We start from the raw sequence: 16,862 nt of genomic DNA, 5'->3' as shown, positions 1-16,862 counted from the left end.
ATGGGCGGGACGGCGTGCTGAGCGTTGGCCTATGGCGTTCCGTGGGAAAGAGTGACACGGCAGTTAGCCAATGACGTGAGGCGTCTGATGGAGGAGGCAGGCTGATTGGCAGGCCGAGTAACTATGGCAACGGAGATGGGTGCTGATGGGAGGACTGCAGTAGGCCCGGTTGGCCGGGCCCATATAAGCACATATATATATATATAAATAGCGAGGCCTTGCGTATCTCTTCACATCTAGGAGAGGGTCAGGTATTAATTCGAGGCCAAAGAGATAAATGCCTGACAGTCACTGCGCTACACACAGGCTTTAAAACATGAGATTGCCCCTCAGGTTACAAACAAGGCACCCTCAGAAGTTTAGTGGCGTGGCAAAGAGTTTTATTACCTATTCCATCACAGGTTTATGTCTTTTAAAGTGCAACATCGCAGCTAGGAAAACAGAGGCAAACTTCACAGCAAACAGCAAAATAAAAACAGATGCTTTATGTGTTATTAACTCAGCACTGGGAAGATACACAAAGAAACCTGCAGAGAAGAGAGCCTTGGTATGGATGCTGCTGGCTTGAGATCTCCCAAACGCCCTCAAATACAGCATAGAAAGCAGCAGGAGGAGACATACGGCCCCTCTTTCTCATGGGGAACAGCCCCCCTGTATCTCAGCTCTGAGAGGATGGAAAGTGCCTTTCGGACGCCGTCTCTCATCCAGTTGATGGATGAAATGCTGTGCAATGAGCAAGAACAGCTCGAATTCACTCTTCAGATCAGCCCATGTTTGGAGGTAAAAATCAACACCTCGTTCTTGCATGTATTTATTTGCCCTTTGTTGGCCATTTATAGTGGAGGCACTTGGTGCGTTTGGGGCCAAAGGGGAAAGTGGTAGCAGCTGTCAGCCCTACCAAACTGAAGCAGAAGCCAACCCAGCCTGTCGTGCTGTGGGAGAACTGCTTGCAATTTGGATGCCATTTGGCCAAGTCTCCATGTTAACGTCTCCTCCAGGCTAATGGGGGGCTAAGGCAAAATGGGGTGCTAAGGCAAAAAATAAGGCAGAGCTCTGGGAAAACCAGCTCAACACTTGGGGATATGAGCAGACCTAGAGGAGGAGCAGCTCTTTCTCCCACCACAGGGCTCAAAGACCCTCTGCAGTGTGAGTGGCCCGTGCTGAGTTCTGAGCACAACAGCCATGCTATGAAGTAGGGTCAGGCTTTGGGAACCCATATTGAACAACTGGGAACCAAAGGGAATAAATTACCAGATCCAGGAAAGTAGCAGCTGGATAAGGATTGCAGCTCAGCCACCACAATTGTTTAACGCTTACAGCATCCTAACCAGCTAGTCACTTTTAAACCATGGCTGCCCATGGTATGAGCCTTCTGCTGTGCAAATCTGCCTCCACATCTCCATGCTTTTTGCCCAGCCCTGCCTCCTGCCAATGGCTTCCATTTCCTGCAGATCACAGGATTGCAGAGCAACCTAACAAATCCATGCTGGTGCATTTAGAGCTTAAAAAAGTCCTCTAGCTAAAATAACCCACTTTCTTACTTCCGTGCCTCCGTCCTTCTGGGAGGGAGCAGGTGAGAGATGAACAACCCACAGTCATAGCAACAGAGGAAACAGGCAGAGCAGATTGGGGTGGTTCAACTCTGCCTGGAGCTGGACATGTAGGCAAACAGCAACTGAGCAGGTTCACTGCTGCCCCTAAAAGCTGTCTTGGGCTGAGGGAACCAAGGGATGCTTATTTGGGCTTGGGATTTTATCTGGAAGTCTTGCGGCCCAATCTCCTCAAACTCCCAAGGTGACCCCAGGGAGCAGCTGGGAAATTATGGACTGAAATTCTAAATAGAATCCTCAAAATAACCCAGAGCATCTGGACCATCAGCTAGCACTGGTGTATGGCCTCCCCCTGCCATCACACAGAGCTGACACTATTTGTGTCCCAACCTCGACACAAGTTTCTCATCTCACTGCACCGGGTGCTGGGAAACGTGAGTATTACATCCACCCTGGATCCTGTGCCATTCCTGATGCATAGGAGCAAAGCAGGATGCTCCGAAGGAAAGCACTGAAGCAGGATGAGGGCTTCTGGGAGAGGGGACAGCTTGCACACGGTCCAGCCTGGCACATCCTCATCACAGGACCATTCCTTGGCAGGAGATGGGTCATCCAGAACCAAATGTGAAGATGAGGAAGGAAGGCTCTGATTTTGGCCTTCAGGGATCAACCCCCTGAGAGACACCCTCTGTGGGTGAAAAAGAAGGCAGCACAGACATGAAGGTGGTTGGGAAACAGACCAAAACCCAGCAGCATAACACAACCAAGGCCTCTTCCAGGAAACTTTGTGGGAAGAGATTTAACAAAACCCCTACAGTCCCTCTAGCTGCTCTTTGGGCTTCAAACATGCTGGCCAAGTTCCTGCTACGAAGAAGAATCTCCCTTTGGTAGCTGTGGCATCTCATCTCTCTACTGCTATTTCTGCAATCGTGTGTACACCAGAAACACTGAAATCAATGCGATGCCAACAGCTGGAAGGACGTACAGCAGGGACGGCCCACTGCAGTCCTCTGATGTGGGGACTTTGGCCTGAGATGAGCTGATTGCAGCATTAGTTCCCTTGTTTGAGTCAGGAGAATTTCCAAAGGGGGCTGCTCCATCTCGGACATCATTGCCTGCTTCCAGCAAGGCACTGGGGTGATATTCCACATGGACCTCATGGGTGCCCACAGAGGGGTTGGCCCAGCTCAGAGGTGGATAAGAGCTCACCCCAGCTGCCTCTTCTCCCCCAGGGTCTGCATGAACTGCTGGAGTTGCAGACCAGTGCCCTGAGTTGGCTCTGGACTGTGCTTCTCCAGGACTCGAGCTGTCTGTGCTCACCAAGAGCGGGTCGCTGCTCAAGCCAAGGTGACTGGATGTGTTGGAACTGGGGCTGTCCAGGTATCTGGCAGCTTCCTTTGGGCTCTCTCCTACTACAGACTGGAGGACACCTGGCTTGCTGAGCTGCACGTCTTCCTCCTCATTCTCATGAGATGCCCAGATGCTGGCAGCAGAGCTCGCTTGTGAGGGGGTCCTCCCAGCTGCACCTTCGAAGCTCCCTGCAGCATTCATACCTGAGACGGAGGCCACCGAGGCTGAGAGCACCTTTGGAACACAAAGAGAGAGGCAGAGTCAGCTGGGTGCTGTGGGGAGCACCCATCAGCTTGTCTCAGGCACCCACATCACACAACGAGCAGAATTCAGCACTCAGTCATTTTCTCCAGCCACTAACAAGGGTAGGGAAAGCAAAAGGGGCAGGAAGGTGCTGAAGCTCTTGGGAGCCTCTAGGATTTGTGAGAAAGGGGAGACAAACAAGGGCAGAGATAACTGGGGTGGAGATGGGTGACTGGACTGATAGAGCAACAAGCCAGATCTCTCCCCCTATACCTGAGGGCTCTGCTTGGGCCCTCAGCCCCACAAAACAATTTGGGGACATCCCAAGGCTTCCAGGGAGGTTGGGGTCAGGACCCCACTGGGATCACAATCTGATCTACTTGTTTATTGTAACACCCATCAGTCAAAGCAGCTCTCCCGGGCATGCTCTGAAATACAACAGGACAGAAAGAAGAACACAGCAAAAAACAAACCCTGAATAAACTCCCCACCAGCTCAAAATCTTACACTGCAGGAAAAAACATCCTTGCCAAGGGGGAGTTGACAAGGACCTGAAGGAAATGCAACTGATAACTGAAAGGTCACCTACTTTCTCCTTCCCTGGCATGGAAGGGCTGCTGCTGGCTTCTTCCTCCCCAGGCAGCATTCTATCTCGTACAGGAGGCTTCAAAGAGGTGTCACACGATGGGGAAATATGTCTGGGCTCAGAGGTAGAGTCTGAGTTGGTTGTTTCCTTCCAAACACCTGAAGGAGAAAATAAAGCACACTGCATTAACCAGGAGAACTCAAAGTGAGCTTCTTCCCAAGGGATGCTGCAATAGGATACATCCTCTTCCAAGGCAGATTCTTACCTGCATTCATGGGTTTTCATCTTTTTCCCTCATCGCATCTCTCTGTGTTAATTTGTACAGAATGGAAACTGCAGCCTGTGCTCAGCCTCAGCACAGAGCAAGTCCAGGATGTGGGCAAGGAGCCACAGAGAAGCTCAGGGCAGCTGAGCTCACCCAGCAGCTGGTGCAGGTAAAGCAGACAGCACCAGCCCAGCCTGCAACCCAGCACTGCCAGCCTGTTCCTCACTTTGATATTAGGGTGTTCCCAGCCTGCTGAAACAGGAGGGCATGCACATATAGCCATGAAGTTTGATATCAGAAACCAAACAAGCACCTCTGCCAAGTATATAAAGTGAAACACGGTGAGGAACAGCATCTGGAGAGAAAACTAGAGGAAAAAAAGCAGTCAAGGTGGATGCCTGCACAAACCGGCATCCCTGTCTTCTTAAAAGAAGTAACTGGGGTCTCCTAAGGGACAGGAGACAACAGCAGAGAGCCATTATCACCACCTTGAGTGACTGCAGAGCAGCACCTCCAGCCGTGCTCTATCTGAACCGGCTACAAAGGAAGGAAACCCACCTCCACCTCCTTCATGCTCTGTCTCAATCTGCTTCTGCTCTGCATCAAACTGCTGCTGTATAAGCAAGGGGTTGCGCACATCCACAAAGCTGCTCGGGGGCCCATCGTGCTTGGAACTGTGCACAGCTCGTTCTTCTTGTGTCTTCAGAGAGTCTGGGGGCTGCGGTCCCCCAACGCCAGTGTTCTCCACCAACCTGACAGGCAACTCACTGGAGATGTAGACGTCTTCTTGGGGCTCGTTCCTGGTCTGCTCAGGCTCAGGAGCAGCACTTAAATCCCTTGGTGGAAGAGACCTGCCCAGATCCAAGTTTGGCACTCCACGTTGAAGGTGGTTTGCGTTCCCAAAACACCCGTTGTCCACGCACACCGGATGTCGATGGCTCAGCCACTCCTGGCCATGTGCAGGGGACACAGATGGCAAAACTATGCTGGATGCCCTGGGGGTCTCCACTGCCTCTTGCTGCTCTTTGGTGGGGTATGGGAGAGGTTTCTCTTTGCCATCACAGACCGTGCTCGTCACCAACGGAGCCTGGGGACTCTTTCTTTCTGGGAGCTGGAAGAAAACGAGCTATGTTAAATCACCATGCAGTCCCACTTCAGCTAGGATAAGGGTAAATGAAGCCACCAGGGTGCCTCAAAACCAAACCTGGTGACCCACACGAGCCTGAAGATGAGGGGTACCCACTGAACAGGTCACAGAAGCAGTAGGCTTCATGTGTCAGGGGATATGGAGAGGCTGCACTCACATGCGTGGAGGGGAGTAGTTATAGCCTGGTATGAATGCTATAAGAGAACAGTTGGCTGCTTCTCACCAGCAGCAGCTGCAAGAGCTCTGTGTGGAAATGACAAACAAGGTGCCCTCTGCTTCTCCATGGGTGAAGCTGCCCGGTGCAACAAACACACAGCAGAGGTCAGCAACAAGAGCCTGCTTGTGGCATCCAAAACACCAACCCTCCAGTCTAAAAGGGATCTTTGCAGCCCCATGTACCCTGCTCACCGATTCCTGCACCGGGGCCCTGGCATCCAGCTCTGTGCTGGATGGATCCGAGCTCACAGCTGAGGTCGCAGTGGTGGCAGCAGCAGGTGAGAGAGGTGGATGGTCACCAGATGGGTTGGAGCGCGGTGGCTCAGCCATTGGAGCTTCTGCAGCAGAGTTTGGCCTTGGGAATGGCTTTGGGGCACCACCAGAGGGAACAGAAGGCAAGGCAGCAGGAGCTGAAGCACTTGGAGGAGCTGAGGCACCTGGAGGAGCTGAGGTAGCCCAGGAAAACCAAGGAGACAGAAGATGAGCATGGGCCCAAGGCAGCCCTGTTTAAGCCTACGTTCCGTCCCCATAACAGCCAAGCCCGCAGTGCCTCTTAATTCATTTTTCCATCTCCCCTTAAGACAAGGATAACGAGACACACAAGCCACTATCAGCCTAAGCAGCTTTGGACAAGAAACCCTGCAGACATTCTGCCACCCCTGGGCATGTCACAGGGGCAATGCATATCCTTGGGGACAGTCATGGACTCCTGCATGAGACACGGTCGTTGTATGCAGACTCCCCACCAAAAACAGGAGCTGGACAGTGAGAGAAACAAGCACCCAAGCATGCTGGGAGGACCCAGGGGTGGTGAGGCCACTTACAGGCTCGGTAGAGGTCATAAACCTGCTGCAGCTCATCAGCCAGGTGCCCTGCGTTGTTCTGGTGCAGCGCATTGATCAGATCCATCACCCAGCCCTTTCGGCACTTCAGGTGCTGGTAAAATTTGTACACAGTGGCACGGATCCCCCGCATCTCCTGTCGGGTGTGAAGCTCATCCTGAACAAAACACATTGAGAAGCACAGGCTGCCTTAGAAGGAGAATCACAGAATGGCTCGGGTTGTAAGGGAACCTAAAGATCAATCAGTTGTAACTGCTGTCAAGGGAAGGGACACTTTCCACTAAACAAAGCTGCTCAAAGTCCCATCCAGGCCAGCCCTGAAGGACTGATGATGGGATGAGGCATCCACAGCTTCTCAGGGCAGACTGTGTCAGGGCCTCACTACATTCATAGTGAAGCAAATTCTTTCTAATATCTAACCTAAATCACTTCTAGTTTAAAGCCGTCGCTCTTTATCTTATCTCCCTCCCCAGCTTTCCTATAGGCCCCTTTATGTACTGGAAGGCTGCAGTGAGGTCTCCTTGCTGCCTTCCCTTCTGCGGGCTGAACACCCCCAGCTCCCCACCTGCCTACAAAACAGAGTTGCTCCAACCTCATGACTCCTTCTTGACCCACTCCAGCAGCTCCATATCCTTGTGCTGGGGGGGCTGAGAGCTGAACACAGCGCTGCAGATGGGGGCTCAGACAGCAGAGCAGAGGGGACAATCCTCTCTCTCACCCCTCCGGGCACACGTAAAGCAGCTATACGTCACCCAAGCTACACATACATTGGGCAGAGTGCCCCGAGCAGCACACAGAGCAACAGAGAATTACCCTGTCGGCATCGGTGAGGCAGCTCAGGGAATCAACCAGCGACGCCACGTGGATGTCACAGAACTTGCTCATGTTCCTTAGGATGTGGTTGTACACTTTATCCTCAGCAAAACCCATCCTGGCTCAGCGCCTGCAGGGACACGGACTGAAGGTGAGCGGAGCTGAGGAGAAGAGCTGCTGTTTGCCTCTTCTCTTAGCGGGCTGGGCTGTCAACAGCGAGAAGGGAAGTCCTTGGGCTGGGGAAAGAGCACAGGGGAGATGTCACATGCAAAAATATGCATAAAATACCGATCAATGGGCAGCGTTAAAGTTTAACTCTCAGCAGAACTTTGCTTTTCCTTCACGTTGGACACGTTTTTTTCCCCCCTCAATAACACTGAAACGTTCTCAAACCCAACAGAAAGAGGAAGAGAAAGCGGACGCAGCACCGGGACCCCGAGGCGGCAGCTTCCGAAATCCCACAGCCATGAAGGACAGGAGGGATCCGTTCTCTCCTCCCGGACCGTCGGGCTCGGAGCTCACAGCCCCGCTCTGCAGGCCGCGAACCTCCCGGCCCCGGGTAGGAGTTCTCCGGGCCGGCGGAGCTCGGCTGCCCGCTTCTAGACAGAGAGGCCCCGCTCTACACCCCGGGTCCGACCCCAACCCGGATCCCAGCCCCGTCCTCCTCCCGGTCCCCGTCCTTATCCTCGCCCCCAACCCCTGCCCGCTCCGACCCGACCTGCGTCCGCCGCCACCTCCGCCCGACCCGGGTTCAACGTTGAACCCCGCCCACCACCCTCGTGCACGCTGCTCATTGGCTATCGCACCCGTCCGTCTCCGTAGGAAGGGCGGTGATAGGCGGAGCCCTGGGAGGGGTCAGAGGCCTGGCCCGGGCCTTTGCGCCCTGCTGTGACTCGGGCCGCCCTAACGCTGTGAGTGCGGGCAGTTTTAATACTCATAGTATTATCATCAGGACTAAATACCTGACGCCTCGAATCGTTCTTTACTCCACAAATCCAAGCTATAAGAGCGCGCTGCTGGGGCTCACGTTCAGTTCTGCATCCACCAGGACCCCCCCAGCTCCTTCTCTGCAAGGCTGCTCTCAACAACAACAACAACAAATCACAGGAACCCAGAATCACACCTTTCCCCCCCCAAAGCCAGCCGTGACTTTGAGCGAGGAGAGCTGCTCCCATCCCCAGGCAGGAGCCGGCAGATGGCAGCAGCGTGATGTCGAATACGAACACGAGAGGCGGATTCTCTTTGGGGATGCTCCTAAACCCATCAGGACGCTGTCGTGTACCACCCTATATGCAGCTATAGGGAAACTGCTTTAGCAAGAGGTTGGAACTCCAGAGGTCCCTTCCAAGACTTGAAAGGTGGGTCTGGGTGAACCTAATGAGGTTCAACGCGGCAAAGTGTTTTGCACTTGGGCTGGAAGAACCCCAGGCATCTGTACAGGGGTGATCCTTGAGAGCAGCCTTGCAGAGAAGGACCTGAAGGTTCTGGTAGATGAGAAGCTGAACACGAACCAGCGCTTTCAACCCCATTAAACGTGCCTGCAAAGACTCGCCCCGCCCCTTAGCCCCGCCCACTATCGAATATACCCCCGCCATTGGTCCATCCTCCCATTTATCCCGCCCATCGAGCTCTCCTATTGGTTTTACCCATCGATCCCTCCCATTGGCCCCGCCCACTAGCCCCGCCCTTTACCTCATAGCCCCTCCCCCTGTATCCCCGCCCCTCGGCCCGGCCCGCCCCTGTCAGCGGTGCGCGCCCTGCATGGAGCCGCACCATGGCGGCGGCGGTGGGAGCGGGAGCGGGCGGGCGGCAACGGGGGTGCCGCTGAGGGTCGGCATCCCCACGGCGGGGCTCTGAGAGGCGGCGTTGGATAACGCCGGGCCTCCCCCAAACCTCCACGGCCGCGTCCCTTCCTTCCGTCCATGCTCCCGGCCGTCGCGGCCTCGCAACGGAGCCGTTGGGCGGCGGCGAAAGAGGCGGGGAGTGAGGGAGAGAGCAGCGGGCCCGGCCCCGCGCCCTCAGGTAAGCGGTGTGTGTGTGGGGGGGGGGGTTCCACAAGAGGGTCCTTGTCTCCTCTTTATGTGCTGAACTTTGGCCTCATCGTTCCGGGCTCCTGGGCTCGCTTTAAAGGGAGCCCCAAACTTTTTGTTTTGGGGGGGGGGGGGGGGGGACGGCCTTAAGTTGAGCACTTGGGGGGGGTGTTGAATCGGGTTGGGTTTGTAGGGATCGTTTCTGCTTTAAAATAGCTGTGATGCGTTGGAATGGGCTGCCCAGGATGGCAGTGAGTGTCCCTGGGGGTGTTGGAGAAGAAGGGGTGGATGGTGCAGTGCTTGAGTCCAGTGATGGGAGAGCTCCATCCCAAACCTTCATGACCCTACAGGAGGGCTGCTCATCTCTCCCCCCCTTTGCTCATCTCTCCCCCCCTTTGCTCATCTCTCCCCCCTTTGCTCATCTCTCCCCCCTTTGCTCATCTCTCCCCCCTTTGCTCATCTCTCCCCCCTTTGCTCATCTCTCCCCCCCTTTGCTCATCTCTCCCCCCCTTTGCTCATCTCTCCCCCCCTTTGCTCATCTCTCCCCCCCTTTGCTCATCTCTCCCCCCTTTGCTCATCTCTCCCCTCCGATCCCACGTAACAAGAAAGAAAACAGGCTTTGAAATGATCATCCTTACTATCATTTTCCCCCTTGCTGAATACGGAGCGACTCTTTAAGATCTGAAGGCATCCCAACCCTGCGTCTGAATGAGGGGAAAAATGAGAGCTGTGAGGTTCCAGCTGGGCCGTTTCGTAAGGAGGAGGGATGGGGTTCTGATGAGCCTCAGGAATTTACTCGGGGCGTTTGCAGATCGCTTTCTGTTCAGTTCAAATATTACTCATCCTCCTCTGTGTGCCCGTGGCTGATGGGAAGCTCTCCGTGTGCTTTGAAAAGGTTTGGGGATTTGCTTTTTGGACTGGCTTGGAAAAGAAACAGGCGTTGCTGTGCTCTGTCCTTTGGGGGCGGGGGTATCATGGAAGGGGGGTTGGAGGGTGTTCCAGAGCTTCTGCTCGGTGTTAGTTAAGAGAAAAGAGATGTTTCCAGGGACACGGCTGTCCTGGCATTGATCTGGTTGTATTGTTTTCGAGCTAATAGGATACATGGCTCTGCTTTTCTGAAATGTCACCCTCACATAACTGATGCTTTGTGCAGCTCCGTGCCGTTGGGCCACATCCAACGTTAACATCCTCATGGAAGAGCGTTCTGAAATCCTTCTCTCTGCAGTCCGTCCCTCTCAGCCCTTCTTTGCTGGGGGATTTCGGGGGCTGAGTTCTGTAGCAGGAAGGGGATCCCAGGTCAGCAGGACTGTGTGCGCGGAGCGAGCCGTGTCAGCCACTTTGCTTTGCATGCAAAGTGCTGGGCGATGGCTGTGCAGCAAGTGTGGGAGCCGCAGGGTTTTGTATGCTGCTCGTCTCCTAGATAGGTTTGAAACCCCACGGAGTCACTATGGAATCGCTACAATTCAATGCAGTGCTGGGCAGAATACCTTTATTTTTCTATTTTTCTCCCCATGGTAACACTTTGTTCGTGCTTTCTGGCCAGAACGCAGTGCCCGTATGCTTCGCCAGAGCTGCAGTAAGTAAAGCAGATGCACCAGCTCCTGGCTGACACCTCCGTGTTGATGCTGGATGGGAGGGAGGTTGGCCTTTATGGCCGTTTTCTGGTCTCATTCACAAATCGGGTTTTCCTCTTAAAATAAACCAAATGCCTCTTTTTCCTGTTGCGGTGGAAATCATTTGAATGTGACCAGGTACACAAGCATCTCGGAAGCCTGCGGACAGGAAGAAGCACTAGAGCTAAGAGGTAGGAAATGTCTGTGTTTATGGCAGGGGGCTGATTCATCTCTCTGCTCTTAACCCCTTCCCTGCTGCTGGGCTGTTTTGGGGGCCATCCGACTTCTCTGCAGAGCTCAGGGAATATCGGCAGATAGAAGCCTTGTTCTCTAATTGGGTCACAAAATATTTCTGCTGCCTTGCACTGGGGTTTCTGTGTTGGATTTATGTGGTTAGAGATGGAAAAGGGATTGAATGCTGTGAGCATTCCATACCTGAGCTGGATAACCAGAACATCGGCAGCCACATTAGGAAGGATTAATATTTAATATATGGGGTATGTGCCATTGTGTTTAATCACTTTATGCAGGGATTAGGAAGAGATTTCCTGATAAGTAAACGGTTCTCTGGCTGTCTGGAGTGATTTCTTTCTTGCATCTTCCTCAGAAACAGCTGCTCCCAGGTATTGCAAGAGCCTGTTCTGAACCAGCTGTGCTTTCTATTTCTCTGACAGAGAATGGCTTTCTTTCCAAGTCTTTTCCTTTCAATAAACCCATAAAGCCACTGGAAACCCACTTCTCAGACACAGCATGTGCCGTGTCACGCATCTGCTCAGCCATCACTCCTGAGGTTGCACATCCTTACTGTTCCAGGCAGCTTCTTTCATAGAATCACAGAATGGTCTGGGTTGAAAAGGACTACAAGGATCATCTGGTTCCAACCCCCTGCTGTGTGCAGGGTCACCAACCAGCAGACCAGGCTGCCCAGAGCCACATCCAGCCTGGCCTTGAATGCCTGCAGGGATGGGGCATCCACAGCCTCCTTGGGCAACCTGTTCCAGTGCATCAGCACCCTCTGTGTGAAAAACTTCTTCCTAATATGCAACCTGAACCTCACCCTTCTCAATTTAAAACCATTCCCCCTTGTCCTATCACCACCCACCCTCGTAAACAGCCGTTCCCCCTCCTGTTTAAATGCTCCCTTCAAGTACTGGAAGGCCACAGTGAGGTCTCTATCAGAGACCTTGCATTTCAGCTGTGCACCCAGAGTACTCCTGAATGCCTTGATGAACACCATATGTCTCCTATTGAATATCATGTGGGTTGTTAGGTTGGATATGTATTTTTTTGGCAGCAGGGTATTTTTTTGGTGCTTTGTAGCCTGCCTGCATTGGGACTGCCTCTCTGGTTTGCTGCAGAAGCACAGAGTCATTAAGGTCAGAGAAGACCTCTGAGGTTGTCAGCCCCAACCCATCCCCACCATGCCCCCTATGTCATTATCTCCATGGTTTGTGAATACCTCCCTGTGTAGCTGTGCCACTGCATCATCACTCTTTAGGAGCAGAAATATTCCCTAATATCCAGCCTGAACCTCCCATGGTGCAACTTGAGGCCATTTCCTCTTGTCCAATCCAGGATGCTATCAGCCTTCTTGGCCACCTGAGCACACTGCTAGTTCATCATGCTCAGTATCAGCACCAACTGATCTTATCCTGATCCATTCAGCTTCCCAGCTGCACTGCCCCTCACCTGTAGCACTGCATGGGGTTGTTGTGACTGTGCACCCCACTTGTGAACGTGGCCACGTGTCAGAGCAATCACAGTGGTGCTGATGGTGCTAAGCTCAGCGTGGGCAACTCCAAATCTATGCCTGTCTATGGATGCATGCCTGCTCGTTGGTGTGTGCTGAGCAGCGTGCTGGTCTCTCTGCAGCACAGTCTGTGTTTATGTTGAGCAATGAGAGCTGGCTGTGAATGAATGAGCTGCGTTTGTGGCTTTGGAGCTGTGGCAGCAACCAGAGTGCGATCACAGAAACCCATGTGGCGAGGATGGCTTGTGATCCCTGCCCTGACCCAAAGCTGTCATCAATGGTCACCAGCTCTGCTGCTGGCCTGGTTACACACAGGAGACCTTTGTGTTTCCTGTGGCTGCAGTTTTGATAGCAAAACTCGAAACTAGTGAGCGTGGGTTTGGTTTCAGTGTAGGAAGCCCTGGTGGCTACTGTAACAAATACTGAGGTTGGCCACCTCCTAAAAGGGGTGGTGGGGACAGCTTGTTTCCACCCTGTCTGGCTGGAGTGCCCTTTTATTCTGCGTGCAGACAGGTTGCTTCCTTAAGCATCAAGTCCTCTCTATTCCAGGATAATTTGTTGTCCTAATTTTCTCCTGTTGAAGCAGCTCCATTTTGTGTGCAGTAATTAATGTTAATTTGGGACCGAGATGGAACACAAGTGTTCTACAGCTTTAGAAGCGTTGATGAGAGCGTAACCTCTGCCTCCTGCATGAGTCAGGTCGTACCACGCCATCTCCTGCAACTCTAAAGCAAAATTAGACCCTGTGTGCAAGACCAAAGGTAGACACTGCAGGTGGGAGGGAGCAGGAGGTGGAGCCGAGGGCATATATGGGGAGGGAGAACCATGTTCCTGTGTCTTCTGGTTAGACAGCCCTGATCTCTTTTCGTTTGCTTGCCAAATTCCTTCCCCTGAAATTTGCCTGTGTTTGACAAAGGGGAGGTGCAGGCATCCTTCCTGGCTTTCCACTGCATTGACCCATGAAGCACTAGATGAATAACACCACTCTGTACTGGTAGGTTCATTGTTGTCACTGCGGGTAGTGAGTGCAGAGCCTCATCCTGCATCCCTAGTTGGAATGGGAGATGCCTAAGGACCTCAACAGCCATAGGATGTGCTGCAGCTGAGATCACAGAATCACGGTGTGGTTGGGTTGGATGGGACTTTAAAGCCCACCCAACACGTGCTAAGGGCTGTTTGTCCCCCATGAGATCCATGGCCTTGGGCGTCTCCAGGGATAGGGCACCCACAGCTCTTAGGGCAGCAGTGCCAGGGCCTGTCTGCCCTCTGAGTGAAATATTTCCCCCTAACATCTAATTTAAATCCCTCTCTTTTAGTTTGAATGGGTACTGAGGAGTGTTAAGACCCATATTCATAACTTGGGGGTCTGAAACATTTGCTACTCTAACACCCTTTTATCTATTTACTTTAGAGGCCAGATTAGAGAGGTGCAGAGGAGCTGTGGCAGCACACCAGTCTAAAAAGGAGAGTTTGACGTGTTCAAGCTTGTGGGCTCTGTATATCCTCATGAAGTAATAGGTGACAGGAAGCCTTGGTGGAGGTATGAGCAGTGAATCAATCAGCACTGGGTTGTATTGCAGCTGAGAGTGCCTCTTCTTTTCGGTGGCTGCCTTCCCATATCACGCCTGCTGTTTCGAAACAGCCTCTCAGAGTCAGGATTGTCGGGATGATCTCAAGCCCAGGGGTTTAGCTCAGTCTGGTCTCCACCCCACTGGCAGTGACCTTGCCCTGGGGCCAGCTGAAGTTCCTGGGGCACGTGGTTCAGCTGCAAGAGGTTGGAGGTCTCTGGGGTTTGCCCATATGCTCACCCTCACTGAGTGCTTGTGCAACAAATTGGGTTCTCCTGACTACAGGTAACACGAAGAGGGTTCCCTAGGCTTGTATCAAGCATCCCCAGCATCCAGTTCTTCTTCTTTCTTTGCAGCATGCAGCCTGGTGTGTGCACACAATCTCATCTTTACCTTCGTGGGATGAGCAGCAATCAGTGGTGATGTGTATGGGATGGGCTGGAAGGAACGTGGGTAGCTTTGGGGCTTTTTGGGATATTGCTGCCTTTGGGAACACTGATAACAGCTGCAGTTCCTTGATGGAGCTGTGTGATGAGCCTCACAGTGCTTGCAAAGGGATCCTCCTTTCTCTCTGCATTTGTGTGGGGTCCATCCCTTGCTCGAGATCCTGCTGTTCAGCGTCAGTGTCTTGATTTGTACGCTGGGAATTTCAAACACTTCATTCACAAATTGCAGCTGGCTGAGGGGTGCTATTACTAATTTGTGTTAGTAAATTACGTCATAGTTCATGATAGAGAGCTTTCTGCAGCCAGAAAATCTGCTCCTGGCCTCGATGTGCATTACACCAGCCTGAAGTCCTTCTATTAATCACAGCAATGGCTTGCACGTAGCCGGGCATCTCTTAGCTCACCCTCTGAAACAGCAATCTTGTCCTTGTGGGCTTTCTGATAAGCAGCAATATTGTGATAACTGACAGTGTGACCCAAGGAGAAGTGGTTAAGGTTTTCAGTTTACTCAACCCTACACCCATGGAGTAGGTGGAGGAAGGAGTGACATGGCCAAGTGATGTCCCCTCTGCAGCTTCACATCCACCCCCTGGAACACCACAAACACGGAGCCTGAGTGATGAATGTGAGATGAATAGAAATGAGTTGGGAATGAATAATATATTGGAAAGCATGGATAATCCTCAAGATTTTCTCTTGAGGGGACTTTAAACCTATTTAGTTACAGACAGAGAGATGTTTTTAATCCCAGTCGCCATGTAGAATTTGCATTTTCATTCAGGTGGCAGGTTGGGAATGAGGCAGGAGCCTTGGTCAGTGGGGGGGGCTTGTTATTAGGCACTGATAGCTGGAAAACAGTTGGTGAGCTTTGGTTTCTGAGGTTAAATTATTTTCTAAGGTTATGTTGGAGAGAAATGGGAAGACTGTTTTCACAATCAGCATTGTTTTACTTTGAGGTTTCGTGCATAGTTTACTACATTCTGATTCTGCTCCTCTCAGTCTTCCAACATCTTTCTTCAAGGCAGTGGATCTGTGTATTCCTGTTTGTTTCTCTATTGGTTAAACCTTTGGAGGTATGCTTCTGTGAGTAGATTGCTGTGTGATGTGCGATTCTAATTCTATGCTGGACTCTGCACAGGATGACAAACTCCTCTGGGGTAGGCAGTACACAATTCCTGTGGTGTCATGGAGAAGCCTCTTATGCAGCACTACAAGTTCATACAGATGTTAAACCAACTCATCTAGCATTGTTTTCATAACTGGCTTCATCTGCAGTAGCTTCATGAGGGCCATTTTTTCAGACACAGCCGCTATGGCTGGCTGACATATGTGGGCAGTTTGGGATGAATCTCTGCACTAATGGAAAACCATCCTGCCTCATGTCTTACAGCATGGCTGAAGGAGGCATGGGATGGGCGGCTCACAGCCTTGTTTGCCCACACAGCCCAATCTCTAAGAGCATCTCCCCCTCGTCTCTCTAGTTGTTGAGGCAGCACGACTGTCCCATAGAATCACAAAATGACTTAGCTTGGAAGGAACCACAAAAGTCATCTAGTTCCTAGTCATCATACTGTGGACAGGGCTGCCAACCACCAGATCAGGCTGGCCCCCTGGTCTTGAATGCCTTCAAGGATGGGACATCCATAGCTTCACTGAGCAGCCTGTGCTAGGGCCTTACCATCCCCTCCTTGACTGGAGCTCCACAGAAGCTGATAAAATTGGTGGCTGCCTGAATGCCTTCCATCCTGACTCAAAGAGCGCGTTACAACGGTTGGAAGGTGTCAAGAAGTGGTTAATAATTCTACATGGTGCTCTCTTTGTGTAGGAGCTAAGATTCAAAAAGCAGAGAGCTCTTCTGAAGGGATGTATCTCAGCTCGACCTTGAGATGCTTGGACTAAGTTTATCATTTCAAGAGTGGATTTGGAACAGCTGATTCTCACATTTTGATAGTTTGATTCAGTTTGGGACAGAATCCTTAAGATCACTTCTTAAAGCATTTCAGGTTGCTTTGTTAACGTGCTTTGCAGCACAGCTCCCCCAACAATTGCTGACATGAGGATGCTGTGTTGTGTGTACTGGGAATGTATTGCAGCCCAGCAGGTCAAGGAACATGATGTAGAACAGATTTAATGGATCTGGTTGCTGGAATCTTGTCTGCTAAAATGCCATCCTCTTGCATTGGAGATGAAGACTCCTGGAGACCCTGCATGTAGCAGCGGGGTTGAAACTAGCTGATCATTGTGGTCTTTTTGAACCCAGGCTATTCCATGATTCTATGAGCTGTCCAGCCTGCTGAAAGAATGGGAGCTGCTGAAATAGCATTTCTGAGCACAGGTTTGGTCTGTCCTAATTTGGACCTAGCTTAGAAATTCCTGGTTTTGAATCATTGCTTCATTCCCTCATTGCTCCAGCTGCCAAACCTTTCCTCCTCACTCTGTCTTG

The 16,862-nt window shown here is 52.0% G+C and overlaps 2 protein-coding genes across 5 annotated transcripts in view; one reads left to right on the top strand and one right to left on the bottom strand.

Moving 5' to 3' along the window:
* Positions 1 to 361: 361 nt before the first annotated feature.
* MAVS (mitochondrial antiviral signaling protein) lies at positions 362 to 7,792 on the bottom strand. Of its 4 annotated transcripts, none has more exons than XM_072336477.1 (7): positions 7,716 to 7,765; positions 7,013 to 7,142; positions 6,182 to 6,356; positions 5,550 to 5,803; positions 4,553 to 5,105; positions 3,733 to 3,887; positions 362 to 3,134 (listed from the first exon to the last, which is right to left on the bottom strand). In XM_072336477.1, the coding sequence occupies exons 2-7, from the start codon at positions 7,127 to 7,129 to the stop codon at positions 2,466 to 2,468; spliced, it is 1,923 nt and encodes a 640-aa protein (XP_072192578.1). In that variant the 5' UTR covers positions 7,130 to 7,142; positions 7,716 to 7,765; the 3' UTR covers positions 362 to 2,465. The 4 variants fall into 4 exon arrangements, with proteins under 4 accessions (XP_072192578.1, XP_072192576.1, XP_072192580.1 ...); XM_072336475.1 differs by having other exon boundaries at positions 368 to 3,134; positions 7,013 to 7,248; positions 7,731 to 7,792; XM_072336479.1 differs by having other exon boundaries at positions 368 to 3,134; positions 7,731 to 7,778.
* Positions 7,793 to 8,762: 970 nt separating this feature from the next.
* The window catches only part of PTPRA (protein tyrosine phosphatase receptor type A), an 87,064-nt gene continuing 78,964 nt past the window's right edge, over positions 8,763 to 16,862 (top strand). Inside the window, exon 1 of the mRNA XM_072336851.1 lies at positions 8,763 to 9,034. The gene's annotated coding sequence lies outside the window, so the exon portion shown is untranslated. The remainder of the gene's footprint in view (positions 9,035 to 16,862) is intronic.

Source organism: Excalfactoria chinensis, chromosome 4, assembly GCF_039878825.1.
Source record: "Excalfactoria chinensis isolate bCotChi1 chromosome 4, bCotChi1.hap2, whole genome shotgun sequence".
Lineage (NCBI taxonomy): Eukaryota > Metazoa > Chordata > Aves > Galliformes > Phasianidae > Excalfactoria > Excalfactoria chinensis.
This window is presented reverse-complemented; position numbering and strand designations above follow the sequence as displayed.